Source organism: Cervus elaphus, chromosome 5 (assembly GCF_910594005.1).
Source record: "Cervus elaphus chromosome 5, mCerEla1.1, whole genome shotgun sequence".
In the NCBI taxonomy this organism is placed as follows: Eukaryota; Metazoa; Chordata; class Mammalia; order Artiodactyla; family Cervidae; genus Cervus; species Cervus elaphus.
The window spans coordinates 57,580,908-57,599,216 of NC_057819.1; the positions used below are offsets into that span (position 1 = coordinate 57,580,908).

Genomic DNA, 18,309 nt, shown 5'->3' on the forward strand with positions numbered 1-18,309 from the left:
AGCGCATGTCACCACCACAAGAAGTTTAAAGACTGTTGTATCACCGTGTCCCTCTCCCGTGCAGCAGTCGGACAGTGTAGGGAACAACGTCTCCTCCACTCACCCCGCTTAGGGGGCCAGGCAGGCTCGGAGGGGGCAAACCTAGCGGCCACTGCCTTACCTAGCACATCTGAGACTAGAAAAAGTCAGCACCCTGACCCCTGCCTGCTTCTTGCCATTTCTTCACCCATGTTCCTGTCCTCCTCACCTTCTCTGTTCAATTCCAGCTTACGAATTCCGTATTGAATTCCTGTATGCTCACTCATCCAGGAAAGTTGTAAAAGACTTAATGGAAATCTAAGATAACCCCGAGGAAGCTGGAGGCATTTACAAGCTCCTTCCGAAGCAAGCCATAAAAACATTTGCATGATATATTAAGGAGAAAAGGCAGGCTTTCAGAAAATGTACAGTGCCTAGAACCCAGTAAGTACTATAGTTGAACAAATCCGTTAAGAATCCCATTGTTCCTTAAGTAAATCTATATAATAAATACAGAAGGCTATACAGATTAGCATGGTAATAATGGTTATTTCTGCGTGATGGGATTAAGGACCAATTTCAGATTCTTTTCATCAGTTTTTCTAAATTCTCTTTGTGTCACAAAGAGAGAAAAGCAATAAAATTTAGAGTCATTCTTTTATGCCGTGTCATTGATTTATTTCTAAATGTAAATGTTAATATATATTCAGATGGCTTTTGGATAGTAATTACATTTTGGATAGTAGCCACATTTCTTGAGGGCTTCTCCATGCTGGGCATCAAATTAAGTGCTTTATATCCATTATTTCATTTAACCCTTATAACAACTCCACAAGATATACCATATGATTACTATCTCCAAGAGCGGAAACAGAGGCTTGGAGAGGTTAAATGATTTACCCAAAGCTCCACAGCTACTGAAAGTCTAACTAAGGCTTTTTGTTTTTGTTTTTCTGACCACAGGGTTTGAGATATTAACCTTTAGGCCATACTGTCCCTGCTTCTGAGGCAGGACTCAGACTAGGAAATCTGTTCCTACCATAGCCTCTGGCGAACAGAGCAGAGAGTATCTATTCCCAAGGAAACCACCATGATGTTTCTCTGTAGACCATGTTTTCAAAATCTAGCAAAATTAAAGTCTATCTCATCAAAATTAAATCATGAGTTCTTTGATGAAAGCAAAAAACACTAGCCCATAAGTGAGGTGGAGAAGAGAAAAGAAAGTGTGCACCATCTGAGCAAATTAAACTTGCGTGAGCCCTTCTCACATGTCTCTCCTCAAAAGCTCAACAGGTTAGGACACCATGGGTTTGAATAAAGTAGTCACTTCACACAACTGCTTCATTGTACTGGTTATTGATTTGCTCTGAAAGCATTCTAGGACCCCACGGCCTGCAGAGCCCTGGCTGTTCTCATCTGTAACGCTGTCGTGGCCGACCGTCTGTATCACCAAGGCACCCCACTCATCTCCCTGCAGTTTCAGGGTCACTAGTTCCTGCTATTGAAAACCCAGCTTTTTTTTTTTTTTTCCATGAGTTTATAAATAGGTTGTTTTAAGTGACCCTGAGCTGAAAACAGGCTTACAAGGTGTCAGGCCAGAAGCAAGTTTTCTGCTCACTGAAGCTTTAAATTTGCCAGGCCTGATTTCTAAACCCCAGTGTAAGGGCATAGTAACGGAGCAAATTTTAGTTTTAAAGGCACTTCTTTGAAAGTCTCCTTCTACTTAATGAAATCCACTTATGCCGGTGTAAAATACAAGATTTTTCTTTGGGAAGAGGTGACAGAGAATGAGGAGGGTTCAAGTAAAACACCTGAGTTGGCTCAGTAAAATTCAACCAACCAGAACCCCTGGTTAAATGGATTCTGATGATGAAGGGCATGGTATACTCCCCAGAGACAAAGACAAAGGGTAGAAAACAAATTATATTATAGTTTTTTTTTTTTTTTTAATTTTCCAAGTTATTTCCTAAAGTCAATAGAGGTTCTGATCACATTCTTTTATATCTTCAGTTCTAAACAGTGATTCCTGATCTATTCATAAGTATGAGACTACAAGAATTTGAGAAAAGCAACTATCTCATTATGTTACACTTTACATTACACTTCCTATGGCAGGATAGTAAACACTTTACAAATAATGTTAACAGCCAGACCACTGCAAATATCAGTAAAAATGATGGTTATTACTATTAAGGTGTTCAACAACCGTTACTGAAATCAAACAACTACCACTGAACATTTCTGTGTTGAATACTTTGCCATTATTTCCTTAAATATTAATGATATCCCTTCCAGACAGACATAACTGTTTCCCTTTAACAGATGAGAAAATTTAGTCTAAAGATGCATTTGCTCACAGCCACTTAGCTAGTAAGCTGCGCAATAAGGTTTAAGGGCAGGTCTGTCAAAATCAAAAGTCCATGCTCTTTTGATTTCTTGCATCTCAGATACTGGATCTCTATGCATTTCAGGCAAAATTAGCATTAATAGAGTCTGCTAAAAAGATTGCTAGCTGCCTAAGTTTTCCCCCAGCTCACTTAAGAGTGACATGTAGTCTAGACAATTCCCGATATGCTCCTTACAGGCATAAGCCTCCCAACTGTCCCTAATAGAACACTGAAAAAAGTAGCTTCCAATGTTTGCTAAGTGTGACCCTGGGAATTATGACAACTCAAACCCTGACAGCCTCAAAGGGACCCAGTCTTGTCAGGAATGGCCCCCAGGCCTGCCACAGCGTGGACGCTAAAGCCAGATGACTTTCAACTTCCTCACGCTTCCTATTCGAAGTCTCTGGGTGTGCCTCTGGGTTTGAAGCTGGAGGGCAAAGCAACAGAAGAGGGTGCTCCCTCCAGGAAGAGGGGCAGGTCCAACAGCTCTTCCTGAACCTGTCTCGCCCTGCTTCTTACTCCTCCCCAAGTTTTCCTCCACGTGCCCCCCAAATGCGTCACCCTGCAAGGCCAGGTTAGGCTGCCGCTCCCCAATGGGAAGGGATGGTTCTACATGACCTATATTATCTGGCTGCTGAAGCTGCTCTCTGCCTTTAAGTTCTGGGCTGTCAAATGGACATGAGGACGCTTATAACGAGATCCTTTCCAATACGATCCTTTTATCCGCATCACGCTCTACCTTATGACCCTGAGCTCAGACCCCGGTTGGTGCGAGGGCCCTGGCTGTGCCTGCTTCGCCTTCAGGCCCGTCCGCGGGGGGCTTACCTTCATGTGGGATTTGAGATTGTCCTTGCGAGCACATCGGAACGGACAGAGCGGACACTGATGACTTTTTAAACCTGTGTGAATCACCATGTGCCGCTTCCAGTAACTCTTCCTTTTTATAACCAGACCACATATGGGACACTGGAAAGGCTTGCCGCTTTCCTCTTCTGAGGCTTGGGAGAAGGAGAAAGACAGGAAAATTAAGGAAAACAAAAAGGCACGTTGTATCCAGCACTAATTCACATGCATTGCTGTATCAAGAAAACTAACGAGGAACTGGGGGGCTGGGGAGGGCTTTTTGCTTGTCCTTTTGTTTTTGTTGTTTTTTGTTTGGGGGTTTTTTTTGGTTTGGTGTTTTGGAGGTCTTTTTTGGTTTTGCTTTTTCGTTTGTTAGTTGTTTTTCTCATTCCAAGACTTTATCTGTGAGGAAGCTTTATTCCTGCTTTTCTTCAGGTGGAAACCCGTGTTCATCTCATGACTTCAACCTGGGTTCCATTCTTTCAAAATCAGCTCATCCTGCCTTGGAAAAGTCCTGCTTTCAGAGGCCACCCACCACGCTTCAGAAGGCATCCCACACCTCAGCCCAGAGAAGCCCAAATCCAGGGCCTTTGTTTCCTGAAGGCAAGTGCCAGACTCGAGTTCATATCTGAATTCCTGACCTTGGAAAATGGCAAGAAATAAAGACAACTCAAAGGGACCGAGAAGAACGCCACGCTGGAAACCAAAGGGCCATTGTAAAGCTCACACGCCAAACCCTAATGGAGACAGACTTCACTGACTTGTGCTGTGACGGCTTGGGCAGAAGCTGCTGACAATTTGGCCATCGGGGGCCTTAAGGTGAGAGGTTGTCACTCTTATTTTTGACCCTCCACTGGCCACTAAGGTGTGCTGCCCTCTGCGGAGCCTGGGGCCCACAGCCCACTTTGGGAAAAGCTACAGTCAGGCGGCCACAAATGCTTCCATTTTTCAGGAATGCAAACAAACCAAGTACTTCCTGCAAGGAAAGCTGAGATCACTCCTCCACCGGCCCCAAAGGGGAGGGTGTCTGCTGTGCCCCTGTGTTGCTACACTTCTGGTCCACCAATTTATACTGCACAGGGTCACACAAGCCTCTGCTATTTGGGGATAGAGGAAATAAAAACAGAATTAAGGACTCAGGCTTTCCCTTCATGTGGGATCAGAAATTTCCAAACTGGTTAAATACATTGTAATACACTCATGAAATAAAATGTAAGAAGCCCATTTTAAAAAATAAATTAGATCAATAGATGCTGACACAGAAACATGTCCAAGATAGTAGTTAGTGGATAAAGCAAGAATTGAAACTATAAGTCTAGAAGGATTCTATTTTTATTCTCTAGAAAATAGGAACCAATTGCTGCTCAGACCACTAGGTGAAAGGTTGATAGGGGACTTTATAAAGGATGTATCAAGCTGACAACACCTAGCAAACCATTACTCAATCTCAGTATCACTAAGAATGGATGCACGTTGGGTGCCCTTTGATAATCCATGTATGAAATATTCTTACAAAATATTTAATCAAGCTTCTAGATAACTAGTGAGTTTCCTGGAAATACAGGTGGTTTTAATAAAAAAAAAAAAGTTACACATACTAAGAGGGATGGAATCAGCCAAATTCAGAATGTGGGACATTCTATAGAACAGATGACCCAGTTTCTTCAACAAGTAACTGGCATTTTAAAAAGGGAAGAGGTTATAGATGAAAAGACACTTAAGAGACAGATAAAGCAAATGCAAGGTGTGAAACTTATTTCTGCTCCCGATGTGAATGAAACAATTATAAAAGGACACTTTTGAGATAATTAAAGAAAATACTGATTATAGCCCTGGTGTTCCATAATATCATATGACAATCGTTGATCCTATTACATGTAATGCCAGTTATTGTTACTATGCGTTTTTAAAGTCCTTAGTGGTGCTGGTGCTGGTGAAGGTTTAGTCGCTAAGTCGTGATCAACTTGGGACCCTACAGATTAAAGCCCACTAGGCTCTTCTGTCCACGGGATTCCCCAGGCAAGAATACTGGAGTGGGTTGCCATTTCCTTCTCCCCTGGGAGATCTTCCTGACCCAGGGATCAAACCAGTGTCTCCTGCATAGGCAGGCACAGGCAGGCAGATTCTTTACCAGGGAAGCTACCAGGGAAGCCCTTAAAGTCCTTGTGTGCTATGCTTACTCCCTCAGTCGTGTCTGACTCTTTTCGACCATGGACTGTAGCCCACCAGGCTGCTCTGTTCATGGGGATTCTCCAGGCAAGACTACTAGAGTGGATTGCCATGCCCTCCTCCAGGAGACCTTCCCAACCCAGGGATTGAACCCAGGTCTCCCACACTGCATGTGGATTCTTTACCCTCTGAGCCACCAAGGAAGCCCCTTAAAGTCCTTATGTATACATAAATACTTGCAAGCAAATGAATATGAGGTCTGGGATTTGCTTTTAAATACTTGGGCAAAAAAGAAAAAAGAGAAATAGGAAGAATGAGATGAATAAATGAAACAATGATCATCTTTTACCTGTATGAGAATTATCTAGAAATGTACATAGAAAACCATTAAGCAGTTCATTTTAAAGGACTGTGGATTAAAAGGAAGGGATCATGGTGGGAAACTTGTTTTCATTGTATATTTCTCTGTACTATTTGAATCTTTTTAATATATACATTACTTTTATAATTTTAAAAGGAAATATTCCCAAGTGTAAACTTTTAAATAATCTTATTATTTATTCATGGAGTCAACTGAATCTCCACATGCAAAGAACCACTTAAAATGAATGGAATCAGAAGAGTTCTGGAGTAAAGCCAGGGCATTCCAATTGTTCTTACATTGCTTATAGGTATAAGCAATATTGGTTAGTGCAACAAAGGACCTTGAAAAAGAACTCTCTATCTGAAAACATATCCCTTAAGTCTGGAAATTCCACTTGTGACGGGTCCCATCACAGAACTCCCTTTTCTGACTGGGGGACAGGGTGGAGACTGAGGATTTCCTCTGACTCGAGGAAAAGCACACTTCGTGAAGGCTCATCAACACGCTTCTTCTCAACCCACTCGCACTCTCCTCCCACCTTACTGATCGCCTCTGCTGACCTGGACTCCTAGCCCTAATTCAGCCTCTCATCGCCTATCCTTTACCATCATTCCCTCCACTCTGACATCTGGATCCCAAAGACGGCATGGTGAATAACAGATTTGAGAGAAAAGACTGACTCAGGGCTTCCCTGGTGGCTCAGAGGTAGAGAATCCGCCTGCCAATGCAGGAGACACAGGTTCAATCCCTGATCCAGGGAGATGCCACATGCCACAGAGCAACTGAGCCTGTGTGCCACAACTATGGATCGTGTGCTCTAGGGCCCGGGAGCTGCAGTCACTGAGTCCACGAGCCCTAAGTACTGAAGCCGGCACGCCCGTGCTCTGCAACAAGAGAAGCCACTGCAATGAGAAGACTGCACACTGCAGCTAGGAAGCAGCCCCAGCTCTCCACAACTGGAGAAAAGCCCACAGGGCAACAAAGATGCAGCACGGCCAAAAGTTAAATAAATTAATAAAGCTATATACATATAAAGACTGAATCAGGCCCCCAGGTGATATTGCTGTCACAAGCCAAAGGGGGAAAACGATAATAATGTCTATTTGGGGTTATTAAGAACATCAAAGTAATATGAAAGAGATATACAAACAGGCTGCCACTAATCCCCATCTTCAGGAAGTACTTCCCACTGTCTAAACCCTAAACTGCCTTTCACACAATTGTCTGGGAGAGGAGAGAAAAGCTGAGATGTCATATCCTGACCTGAGATTTCATGGCACATCACAGGAAGGCAATCAAAAGGCAATTCCTCACAGAAGGAACATCTCTGGCTTTGCCTGGACAACTGGCTTTGCCTAATGTGACCAACAGGCTTCCTGTTTTTTCTGACACTCTCTAACATTGTATATGGATCAGACTACACTATGTTAAACCCTGCATATTCATATTTCATATAAATTTATTTTATTTGGGAGCTATGCTTTCTTAGGTTTAATTAATATCAATTATACATAAACAGTGCACAAATTAGGGTGCCCTTGGACTGACTGGGGGGAAAAGTTCAAATAGTCATAATGAAGAGAAACTAAGTGCAAGATAAGCGGTCCAATAGCCAAACTACTGTAACTATTTGACAATTTTAACTTATCACTGCAGGAAAGGAAGACAGAGCCAATGTAACCGGAAAACAATGACCGAGTTTAAAAATTGGAATTTCCCCTGGTAATACTTGCATTTTTATTTATTAAAAATTTATATTTTGGTAAGATGCTTTCCATACATATACGATGTTGTTAACTACTTTTGAGAAAGACAGAAGCAAGGATGGACTCTATTTTGTATGCCAAAATATTTTCAAAGAACTGACAGCTGTAAATTTCACTCAGATTTAGAGTCTAAAGAAATATGACCACTTCCTCAGAATGAACCACAACATGTTTTCAAGGTAACAGGATTGAAATGTTCATAATTTTACTGAGTTTACAACTGTTCGACGAACAACGTCCCCCCAGTACACCACTAGTTAGCATCACTGCAAACAAAATTAAGTGCTATGAGACCTGGTGCAGTAGATAGCTGCTAATTTGCTCCCTTGGAGAAAACATGTTCTCTTTATAAGCAATAATATTATTGGAATAAAAAAGATAATAAACGTGTATAAAATGCCTGTCATGGAGGCTCTCGGTAGGAGCTATTGTAATGACTGTAGTGACAATATACTCTTCCCTCCGAAGCAGAAAACTTACCATCAAAGCAGGTATAAATGTAAACAACTGACATCACACAATAAATATGTAGCCCATGTTGGGCTTAACCCAACATGGCAGATTATTCTTGGGGCCAAGAGGAAATAAAATTCAGTAGGAATCCACAGTGCTGTTCACATAGGTCCAGTTCAGCCTATGCAGAATTCTGATGTCAAGTTCAGCTCAGCAGGGAAAAGAGGAAGATGGAAAAGACGGAAGGAGAGAAGAGCAGGGTGGAGGCCGGAAAGGGTTGGGGCAGAGCTGGAAGTCCTTACCACCCAACACAGGGCCAGGGACCAAGTACAATTCAGCAATTGTATGTTGGACCATAATGAAATTCAGTGGAAAGGGCTGGGTCAAGATAGTATCCCCAAAAATGAAACAAGGACTGGAAATAGAAGAAAAAGGTACAGGAATCTGCCCGTAAGTCCCAGCAAAATAGTGCTAACCCAAGAGCACATGCTTTTCACACATTATGCCAACACACATCTTGAAAGAATGGGTAGGCAAACCACGATGATCACACAGAGATGTTCACATACTCATAGCTCACTTGTTTCCAAAATTAACTCCCAAGCAGCTTATAATCAAAATGTATGCAGTGTGACTACCTCATTAATAAAGTACAATCAGGTATGTCCATCTATTTACAATGGACAGGATCTGTCCTGCAGAGAGATCATGCAGGAAGTTTGAGAGTGAATTTTAAGAAGCAACATATGTAATTCAAAAATTGGAGAAAAAAAAGTTTTGTTTTGAGTGGACAGACAAATAAAATGAAAGAAAGTAAAAGTAAGGAATTCTAAAGCAGGGAAGAACCTTGAAGATAAATCTTAACCAGTTCAGGGTGCAGTAGAAGCAACTGAATTGGGATAGATGCTTACGATGGTCCCTCTGCTCATAAGTGGCAGAGTAGTGATGACAGACAATCTCTTCACTTCCGGTTGGTGCTCTGCCCTATTGCCTATATATAAAAATTTCATTGTGCTAAAAAAAAAAAAAATGGAGGGTTTTAATTGAATCACTGTAACTCAATGTAGGTATTTTTTTAAACAAATAATTGCTTTGTAGGCTTTGAAATCAAACTTTACCTTGCTACATCCTAAGTGGCAATCTGTAGAAAATCAAGATAATTTGCAAGTGCATAGTTTCTGCAAACAGACCCCTCCATACACAGCGAAGGAGTTTAAGATGACAGGTGACCCTGGGTGTCTGTAATCCATGCACCATCCATCTCAACTCTAGGCCCACTAACCTACTAGTGCATATCTGTGTAGGATAAGACACCCTCCTTCGTAACAACATACAGGGATTTGATATCTTTCCATGGAATTTATTGGGCAAGTCTTTCAAATGCTATTTCAGGGAAACACAAAACTCTGTTGGTCATGGATGTCACTGGGTCCTTCTGTTGTTACTGACACTGAGATCATTGAGATATTGAGATAATTGATGCATATTCTAACAACTGGTAAATATTCAGTAAAACTTACAGAAAAGCCTGATATCTTGACACAATCTAAGTTTAAGTCACTGGGGAGATATTATGGAGATGAGCGACAGAGAATTCTGAATCTTGATTAAAAAGCGGATTCCTTTTCTAAGAAAGTCCCTGTATGCGATCATCCCCAGATTATGGCTCTAATAATGATGGACCTGAGGGGAGTATCAGAAAAGGTGACCTGTCTTTCTGGACTTTCTCTGCTTTTGCAATAATGTTAATAACATCTCATAAATAGGAATGAAAACAGCAACCAGAAAACCCTATCTATTGACCCAGGAAATATTCTTAGCTCCCAGCTGTACGAAACCAGCTTGCTCCTAAGCATATTTAAATTTTATTCAGGAAAATAAGATGTTTTGGAAGACATTCTCTGGAAAAGGCTCCTCCTGATTTCTTTTAACCAGGAGCCTGGCATCCTGGGAATCTTGGTAGCCTTCTATAAGAAACTTTGTCTTTAAAATAAAAACTATTTATTTTGTTCTGAGCTGCAGCAGAACAGTAGCTTCAAAGAGAATTGAGTCAATGTGTGACATTTATCTTTAGAGCAAACGGACATAATCTTCTCTCTACCGTGTCCCCTTTCAGAAGAGCAGTGTCGCATGTGCCGGGGCTCAGGGTCACATGAAAGAAACCTCCTACTTCAGCAACACCTCTCTTTGCAGGGGGAAAGGCTATCAAGTGATGGACTCTTTAAGGAATTAAATACACTATGACCTGGCAACAACCGAATCCTGTTCAAAAAAGAAGAATAAGGCCAGACCTAAAAGACACCTTTTTTTTTTTTCATGGTTTGGACTTCCCTTGACCTAAAGAAGGTCAAAGAAACGCTAGTGTCTAAATGACTCAACACAAGGCTGGCTTTTCTAGCACATCTTGCTTTGTAACTCCAGAATCAACTTTATATGCCCTTTGTGCAACATTTTGAGAAAGAGCTTCAAAATATAAGTCCTGCTTAGAATCAGGATAGTGTGTATTTTTGTGGATTCTTTTGGGGTGGGGGGTGGGGGGTGGGGGGTTATTACTTGTTTAAGTCAGTGGGCAACAGAAACCATTTCCCTGTGAGAAGTCAGTCCACCCACCTATTGTGAATTAAACCTAGACTTCTTACAAACATAAAAAAGAAAAGAGTCATGAGAACTGTTTCGAAGCATGGGTGACAGCTCTCACTGCATCCCTGTAATGCTTCTTAGGTAAAATGGAGTCACACCCAAACCCATCCCCCAAGTGGCTCTGAAACCAACAGTACCAAGTGGAGGAGGGGAGAAGACGGGAGGCGGGGACAGATGGAAAGACTCACCTTCCCTCCCACTCCTCAGATGCAAAAACTGGTGAGGGACCTAAGTAACACCAGCCAAATCATCTCTCCATGGTACAAAGATAAACAACAAAACCAGATATTCTATCAACTTCTTAATCCATAACCCAGTCACGATCCTGGGAATTGATAACATTCACTTTAAGTGACCAGTCAGTGCACAGAGGCACCGCCTCGCCTGTTTCCAGTCCATGCAATAAGCAACAGAACCTGTCCGGCAACCTAAACATCCACCAACAGATGAGTGGTTAACAAAATGTGGTCTATACAGACACAGACAACAGAATAATACTCAGCCATTAAAAAGAATGAAATAATGCCGTTTGTAGCGACATGGATGGACCTAGAGACTATCATCCTACGTGAAGTAAGTCAGACAGAGAAAGACAAGTATCACATGATGTCATTTATATGTGGGATCTAAAAAATGATACAATCAACTGGTTTACAAAGCAGAAACAAATTCACAGCCAGAGAGAACAAACTTATTAACAAAAGAGGAGAGGTAGGGAGGGGTTAATGAGGAGTACAGGATTTATAGATAAACAACACTACATATAAAATAAACACCAAGGATTTACTGGATAGCACAAGGAACTATAGGGAACATCGCCTAAGAACCTATAATGGAAAAGAATATGAAGCTATACAACTGAAACTAACGCAGTACTGTAAATCAACTATAGTTTAATAAGCAGACTGCAGTTAAATAAAAAAATTTTTTTTTAATTTAAAAGAAACAGAACTTGAACTTAGGATGCGCCCACATGGATACACAGGGGATCATTTTAAGAGCCCTTGTGCTTTTCTTTGCGGCCATCTTTTCTCTTGCCTGAGTTCTGCAAAATGAATATTTCTTTTTAAATACAAGTACTCCGTCAGCAGAGCCCCCTCTTGGAGTGTGAACAGAGGCACATGGAAAACAGGGGTCCCTGTCAATCAGCAAAAGAGGTGGCAGGGTCCCGTTTTAAGTTCTTTTCTCTCCTCTTTCAATTGGAACGTGGTCATTGATTCAAATAGTAAGTGTTTCAGTAACAGAACACGTTCAGTAAAGAGAAAAGAAAAATTGATTTCTTATAGACCTCCACAGTCACTCCTGCTGAGGAGCCTGTGGAGATGCGGGCGTGGTCTGCACTGTGTTCAGTCGCTCTGTTGTGTCCGACTCTTTGCGACCCCGTGGACCGTAGCCCACCAAGCTCCTCTGTCCATGGGATTCTCCAGGCAAGAATACTGGAGTGGGTTCCCATGCCCTCCTACGGGGGATCTTCCCAACCCAGGGATAGAACCAGGGTCTCCTGCATTGCAGCTGGATTCCCTATCGTCTGAGTCACCAGGAAGCCCGTGGACATTAAAGCAAAACGGGAGCCCATCTTGTCCCTGGGTTGTAGATCCTATAACAAAACAGGCAAAAACAGTCTAGCCCACCCTGGAAGCTTGAGACCTCCCCTCCTCCTCACATGCATCTAGTCACCTGAATGAAAAGCTCAGACTTCCTAACTTGCTGGTTATACCCAAGACTCTAAAATGACCAAGCCATTACAGTCAGCCTTCAGGAGACAGTCTTATCAGGTCCTTCTTTCCAAGCCACCAACAAGCTAAAGTTTATTACTATTTTGTATAAGCTTTTCCAAATAACTAATGTCCAGGTGAGTTTATAGGAGAAACACCATTTAATTCAGCTATTTAAGAACCATATGAAGAATATACATAAAGTAACATTTTATATAGACGGCCATACCTCTCTTTCTGCTGCTCCCCCTAAATGAAATTTTTATAAACCAGGAATGATTTATTCCCCTATAAAAATTACTCTGGTCCCTCTGTTTGTCTCCTTGTTCCCTAATTTTAGCCATTTCTCTCTGTATCTCACCAGATGGCAGGTGAGAAGTGAGGAGAAGGGAAACTCAGCATTGATAAAATTTTAGGATTTTATTGACACTTCAGAAACCTTGGACTGAGTGGTCTGGATCACTTAAAGAGTCATAAAAGTTCCAGATATCCATTTTCCTAGTTCTAGTCTGCTGTTTACACAAGTTTTAAAGCAATTATAATGAGTACATAGAGCTTATTCAGCAATTTAAATGGAAATTTGTCATAAACGCATCAAACTGACATTAGCTGTGATTGTTCAGTCAATGATTTGCCATTCTAAGCCTCTCTCATCAGTGTGGCTGCAAATAATCAAAAGTTGTCTAGACACACACAATGGCAATGTTTCTACTGACAAGGACACACATGGCCCACTTCCTGCTCAGGTCTGGCAGGATATCCTCCAGAGACATCTGAAACTCCATACATCCATCTCCAGGACCCTGTTTTTTACCATGGGCATCATTTAAAAACAAACCAGTACAAGAAATGATGCTTCCACTGTGAGGACCCAAGTGACTAAGTTTCTCCCTCAGATGAGTAACTGTAAACATCAAGGCTCTAGAAGATCTCCACTTCTCCTTTGGAAAGACCGTCCCCATTAGAAAAACCCATGATTCACATTTTCCACATGCACATTCCTTCAGAATCTGATTGGACTGGAATAAAATAAACAATTTGTGGGAAATGCTTTGATTACATCTGAATGACAATATTCTTTAGAGTTCTTATACAATAAGAAATTACATAAGAACAGAGTATGTAAAGGCTTATGTCCCACCAAAATATTAATAAAAATGCTAATGTAAGGGTATACAAAAGGGGTGACATGAATTTCGAGACTGGGATTGACATGTATCAGTAGTGATATAAAAGAGATAACTAATGAGAACCTACTGCAAGACAAGCACATTGCTCTGTGTATGACCTAAAGGGGAAGAAAATCCAAAAAAAAAGGGGATGTATGTATACGTATAGATGATTCACTTTGCTGTACAGTAGAAAGTAATACAACATTGTAAAGCAACTATACTCCAATAAAAAATTATTTTAAAAAGCATATAGTGTGATAAATTAGGGCAGAATAGTTACTGATGACACAAAAGTCCATTTGTGATGGAAGCTGTAGGACAGTAAGCTCTCTCTTGTCAACTATTTCAAAAGCAGCGAGTTTTTTTCTTCCCCCCCGTGCAGTGATGCCATGCACTCCATGACAAAGATACTTTGATCTTCCTCCATTAAATATATCTTGTGTGGACCTAGCCTGAACTCAGTAAGGGGAAAAAAAAAAATCGTTTCTATGAAAGGGAAGGAGTACTGTATGTCTCTAAGATTATTCATTACCTTTCAAAAATAAAGCGATTGGTGAAGTTTTTGTGTCATCCACACATGAAAGACCCACCCCGAGGCTGCTTACTTATTTTGTCGTTGCTTCTGCTTTTTTATTCCTGCCTCAGATCGGATGGGGAACCCACGCGAAGGAAGAAGGCAATGAATTAGACATTGCAATTGACAGGCGGAAGAAAAAAAGACTTAGAGGCTGATGGAAATGAAAGCGTCCATACCTGAGTTGGAGGGCTTAGAGACTCTTCCCTTGGGAACGGGGAGCAACAGTAATTCCAAGGACTGTGGCGGTGGTGGAGGCGGCGGAGGCGGCGGCGGAGGCGGCGGGGTTACTTTCTCTTGCTTCTTCTCCGAAGGCGGTGGCGGTAGAGGGTCCTCAGGCACCAGTGACGATTTCTCAGCCAGAAGGGTCCCGGCAGCCCTCGCGGCGACCTCTTTCAGAAGGGCCGCCGAGGAGGTCATGGAAGCCAGGGAAAGGAAAGAGCTGGCCGGGGGCGGGTGCTCCTGGCCAGGAGTCAAGCTTCTCTCGCTGACTTTCTTGGATAAAGCTGCCAAGGTGGAGCTGGCAGACTGGGAGCTGAAAGGGGGGGAAAAGGACTCAAATCGCACGGTCTCCTCCGTCCTGGTCAGCGACTTGTCCTGCAGGACGGCATTGGCTGCAGCTTTCAGTTTGAGGATGGCGGAATCCGGGGACAAGCCGCAGGTGGTGGTTGAGTTTGGCAACCACTTACCTTGATTCCATAGGAAACGGTTACTTGGAGGGTATTGGTCATTCTGTTCCTGCTTCTCGGCCAGCTTCCTGGCCAGCACGCTGAGCTGCTGGGCGTGGTGGGACGGCGGGGAAAAGGAGAGATTGGCGCCCGCGCTGACCGGGGACTCCACCCTGCCGTTGGCCGTGGCCGCGGCGTCCAGTTTGAGGGAGCCGGCTTCCAGCAGCCGCCTCAAGTTGCTGCTCAGGGGCTTGGTGGAGCCTGGGTGGTCCTCGTCACACAGAGAAGACACGCCGGGGGAGAGGTGATCCGCGCACTGCAGTGGGTCTCGCAGGACCTCCCCGTCGAGTGCCACCAGCTCCAACGTGTGGCTGCTGGGGGTCGCGCTTCCCAAGGAGGTGTCGGGGGACGTGGACTGCTCTTGCATCCGGTCCTCCAGGCACAGCTTATAGTTCTCCTGCACTTCTCCATAGGAGGCTTCCGACGGCGTCTCCGAAGAGTTCCCATACCAGTGCTCTCCTTCACTGAGTTCTCCCTCCGCCTCGTCCTGCCTACTAACATCTGGGGGAATTAAGAAGATCAGGTTTACTCCCAAAGCAAGCAACAAGCAAGCCTGAAGACAGACAAAAATGGAGTCGTGGACATGCTTCCTCTGCCCTGCCCCTCCCGCCCCAAAACCACGCGAAAGACAGACAACCTTCCGGCAGGTCAGGGGCTGGGTCAGAGCCTCTGGACCTAAGCTTGAAAGGATGCTGCCTGGGCCACGGATTAAAGCACTGCCACCTTCTACACACGCTCATCCTTTTTGAATTATTCCAAATCAAGGGAAATGGAAAAGGAGGAATGAGAAAAACGGAGCTGGTAAAGAAGAAACTGGATGCAGAAAATGCTTTTCAGTGAATGGGGGAATCGGGGAGAAGCTTGTGCCCAGGTAAAAAGCGAGCAGGAGATCTTCAAGATCGTGTGGGAAGGAAACTGACAGCCAGAATAGGGGGAAACTGGGTGATGAGACCCGAGGCAGTCGGAAGCTGCTTCTCACTTTCTAACTCCACCACCTCAGGCCAGTCACTTAGCTGGCTTGATAGAACATGCAATTGATTTAAAAAAAAAAAAAAAAAAAAAAAAAGGATCAAAATATGTAAATAAAAACTTGCCTATTAGATATTCTACCAATTTCACAGAGTTGTTCTGAAGCTTCCATCATAATAAACATGCAACCATGTTTTGAAAAAACAGTCGAGTACTATACAAAAATCAGATCTCACTAGCAAACACTATTCACATTCCTGATTTCTTAAAGGGACAATCTCTCCCTGACTTCTTAAAGGGACAACACAAACTGCTTGTCTGAGATCCCAACCCTCAACTTGCCGGCCCTCTCAACACAGGCAGTGATTAGTCATCTGTTCCCTCATTCCACCGGAGTCCCCTTTCCTCATTTTCTACCCATGAGTGTATCTGTCCACCCTTACTGCTCCCACTGGGCCCCGGCACCAGTCAGCTGGGACTCTCTGCCTTTCCAGGAGCACAAATGGGCTCGGCCACTCCTCTACCTTTGCACAAAATATTCCTTCAACCTGCGATGTCTCCCCCCAGAAGGCCTGACTGTCCAATTCTGCCCATCCTTCAACACCCAGCTCAAAGGATTCCTCATCTTATTCTCCCTAGAACCCAGTGTCAGAATTAATTTCTCTTTCTCATTCATTCACTCATTTATTCAACAGCTAGTGAGGGAGTGCCTGCCACATGGCAGGTGTTGTTCAAGACTGAACAATGTTGAACAAAACGAAGACCCTGCCTTCTTCGAGCTTACATTCCGGTGAGGAAAACATGTTAAACAAATGAGTAAATGAGTAAATCCCAGAGAAAACCAGAGAGCGGTAAGTGTTGTGGAGAAACATACAGAAGGACACAGAGGACTGGGGTAATGGGTAGGAGGTAAGTTGTCATGTTCAACAGTCACGGTTAGGGTGAGGCTTCACTGAGGTCGTGACACGGGTGCAAAGACTTGAGAGACACCAGCAATCGGCCATGCAGCCATCTCTGAGAGTGGGGCCCAGGCAGAGGAGGGCCACTATAAATGCCCTGATGTGAGAGCTTGCCTGGCACATGCATGGACCATCAGGGAAGCCAGTGAGTGTCAGAGCAGCAGGAAAGTCAGAGAAATAACGAGAGAGAGAGATGTAAAGGAGGGAGGCCGAGCCTATCAGAAGGATGCTGTAAACTACCGAAAGATTTTTTTGCATCTTTGGCAACTGGTGTGACTGGGAATCACTGGAGGGGCAGCGGCGGGGCAGTGACATGGCGCGACTTGCGGTTTCCAAGGTTTGTTCTGGCTGCCTGTGGAAAAGAAAATGCAGGTACAAGGTGGGAACAGGGAGGCCGCTCAAGGTGGCTGCAGGTGGGAAGAAGCAGTCAGGTTCTGTACGTATTTTGAATGCAGACCCAACATTCCCATTTTTAAAATACTGATACTGTATCAGTCTAAGTGATCTGTCTACTGTGAACTTATCTTCTAAAAAATTAAGTGACCAGGTTCCTGGAAGGTGGGGATGGTGGCTTACTATGTACAGATTCCACATATGCCTCACACAATGCCTGGTCCCTAGAGAGTTTGATGACACTTTAGGGACGGAGCCAAAATTCCCCACTGTGCCAAGTTTTGCTACATATATCGTGCTGTTTCTTTTCTGAATAGAAATAGCTGGAAGTAGTAATGCCCGAACTACAAGCTAATACATCGATCTTCCCATGCTCTTTAGAGAAGAAATGTCACAAATGACAAATTCTCTTTCACTAAGTTACAGTTCTGCAACTCCTTCCTGAGATTCCTTATTAAGTTATCACGAAAATATAAAATATCAAATGGGATTTGCTGGAGAAAAGCAGGCAAAATTGAGTTTTCTCTGTTAAAAACAGTCTGGCTCCTGGTGATTTGCCACATTTCCTTCTTCCCATCTGATTTCAACATTTGTCATCTTTCCTGAAACCAGCACGACCCAGAACCACTCATCTCACCAACAGCTTCTCGAAGAGATGCTCTTTACCAACCACCAAGCAGCCAACGTCAATTTCAACAACAGGGTTAATTTTATGTTCCTTTTTGTAAATTATGCTTTTGTCAAACTAGAGTAGCTCTCCATAGTCAAGACTGGTGTAGAACCTTGTGTGCATGCTAAGTCGCTTCAGTCATGTCCAAAGGCCCACCAGGCCCTTTGTCCATGGGATACTCCAGGCAAGAATACTGGAGTGGGTTATCATTCCTTGCAGTCTGGGGCAATTAATAAGGTACATAAAATCAGGGTTTTGAGAACCACAAAGAATCACAACCACATCCGTGTACAGTCTTGTCATTTTACTGAGACTATTAAATATTCTTAAGGTTACCAACTTGGATCTAAGGCACACACAGAGCTAACCTACTGCTAACACTGGAACCAAAAGCCCAAATCTCTCAACATCTGGCCCAGTGCTCCTTTTCAAAGCCCCTGCCAGATGCCCTCTGAGTAGCATCTTCTAGAAAATCTGAGCAGCTGTCCT

The 18,309-nt window shown here is 43.3% G+C and overlaps 1 protein-coding gene across 8 annotated transcripts in view; it reads right to left on the bottom strand.

The window, feature by feature from the left end:
- Nucleotides 1-18,309, bottom strand: part of ZNF827 (zinc finger protein 827) — a 186,736-nt gene that overhangs the window by 135,157 nt on the left and 33,270 nt on the right. For all 8 annotated transcript variants that reach the window (XM_043902546.1, XM_043902547.1, XM_043902549.1 and 5 more), the window contains exons 2-3: nt 14,281-15,330; nt 3,231-3,403 (exon numbers count right to left, since the gene is read on the bottom strand). In XM_043902546.1, the coding sequence (XP_043758481.1) occupies nt 3,231-3,403; nt 14,281-15,330 (1,223 nt within the window). The remainder of the gene's footprint in view (nt 1-3,230; nt 3,404-14,280; nt 15,331-18,309) is intronic.